This window comes from Balaenoptera ricei, chromosome 1 (assembly GCF_028023285.1).
Source record: "Balaenoptera ricei isolate mBalRic1 chromosome 1, mBalRic1.hap2, whole genome shotgun sequence".
In the NCBI taxonomy this organism is placed as follows: Eukaryota; Metazoa; Chordata; class Mammalia; order Artiodactyla; family Balaenopteridae; genus Balaenoptera; species Balaenoptera ricei.
The window spans coordinates 157,014,778-157,015,697 of NC_082639.1; the positions used below are offsets into that span (position 1 = coordinate 157,014,778).

At 55.7% G+C, this 920-nt stretch overlaps 1 protein-coding gene across 1 annotated transcript; it reads right to left on the reverse strand.

The window, feature by feature from the left end:
- Positions 1-239: 239 nt before the first annotated feature.
- On the reverse strand, positions 240-620 carry LOC132374840 (mediator of RNA polymerase II transcription subunit 9-like). The gene has a single exon (XM_059939118.1). The coding sequence runs from the start codon at positions 618-620 to the stop codon at positions 240-242; it is 381 nt and encodes a 126-aa protein (XP_059795101.1).
- Between the last annotated feature and the right edge of the window lie 300 nt (positions 621-920).

Below are 920 nucleotides of genomic sequence, written 5' to 3' on the forward strand. Positions count from 1 at the left end.
CCTCCTTCCGGCAGCAGGCGCACAGTCATTATGCATCTGGACCTTGGGGACAGTACACAAGGACTCCCGGGGAAGCCAGCACGCACACCGGCTCCGCAGTCAGGGCCACGTTCAGCTAAGCAGGCAGTATCAGAGACCCCCTCCACAGGGCTGGAGGCAGGGGGCCCGTGCCCACCTCGTCCCAGAGGCCAGCTCATCTACTCCCTGGGGATCTCAAACATGCACAGGCTCTTGTACTTCTACAGGAGCTCGTTCTTGGTCCGGACCTGCTCGCGGAGGCGGTGCAGCTGCTGCTGCTGCCGTTCGGGGCTCAGGTGGATGCCAGGCATGGCGCTGACCACCTTCCGCATCTCCTGGAACTTGGTCTTGAGGGCGTTCAGGTCCTGGTGGACATCAGGGCTGTCCTTGTCCATGCATTTGATAATGTTGTGAACCAGAGGGAGGAAGGAGCAGTTCTCCTCAGCCTTCACGCCGGCCGGGGATGGAGGCCTCAGCGGCGCGGAGACCGGCGGCAGCGGCTGCGGAGGCAGCAGCGGCTTCGTCTCGGGCAGCGGCGGCTCTGTGGGTGGCTGCAGCGCATCCTTGTCCTGCCGGCCAACAGACACCCCCACAGAAGCCATGGCGCCCGGGACCCACGCCAATATATAGCTTTTTAAACCAGAAGGAGGGTTTCTCTTTTCCTGTGGATCTGAATTTCCATCAGATATCATTTTTGTTCAGCCAGGAGAACTTATCAATTCTTGCAGTTCACGTTGGCTAATGACAAATTCTCTTAGCTTTTGTTTATCTGAAACTGTTTTTATTTACTTCACCTTCAGTTTTGAAAGAGTTCTCCTTGACAGGGAATTCTAGGATAAGTGCTTTATTTTTCTTCCAGCACATTAGCAGAAATTATTGTCTTCTCATCTCCACAGTTCCTT

Bases quoted from the DNA above. Each gene is read 5' to 3' on its own strand.
- LOC132374840 (XM_059939118.1), bottom strand. From the start codon at position 620: ATGGCTTCTGTGGGGGTGTCTGTTGGCCGGCAGGACAAGGATGCGCTG.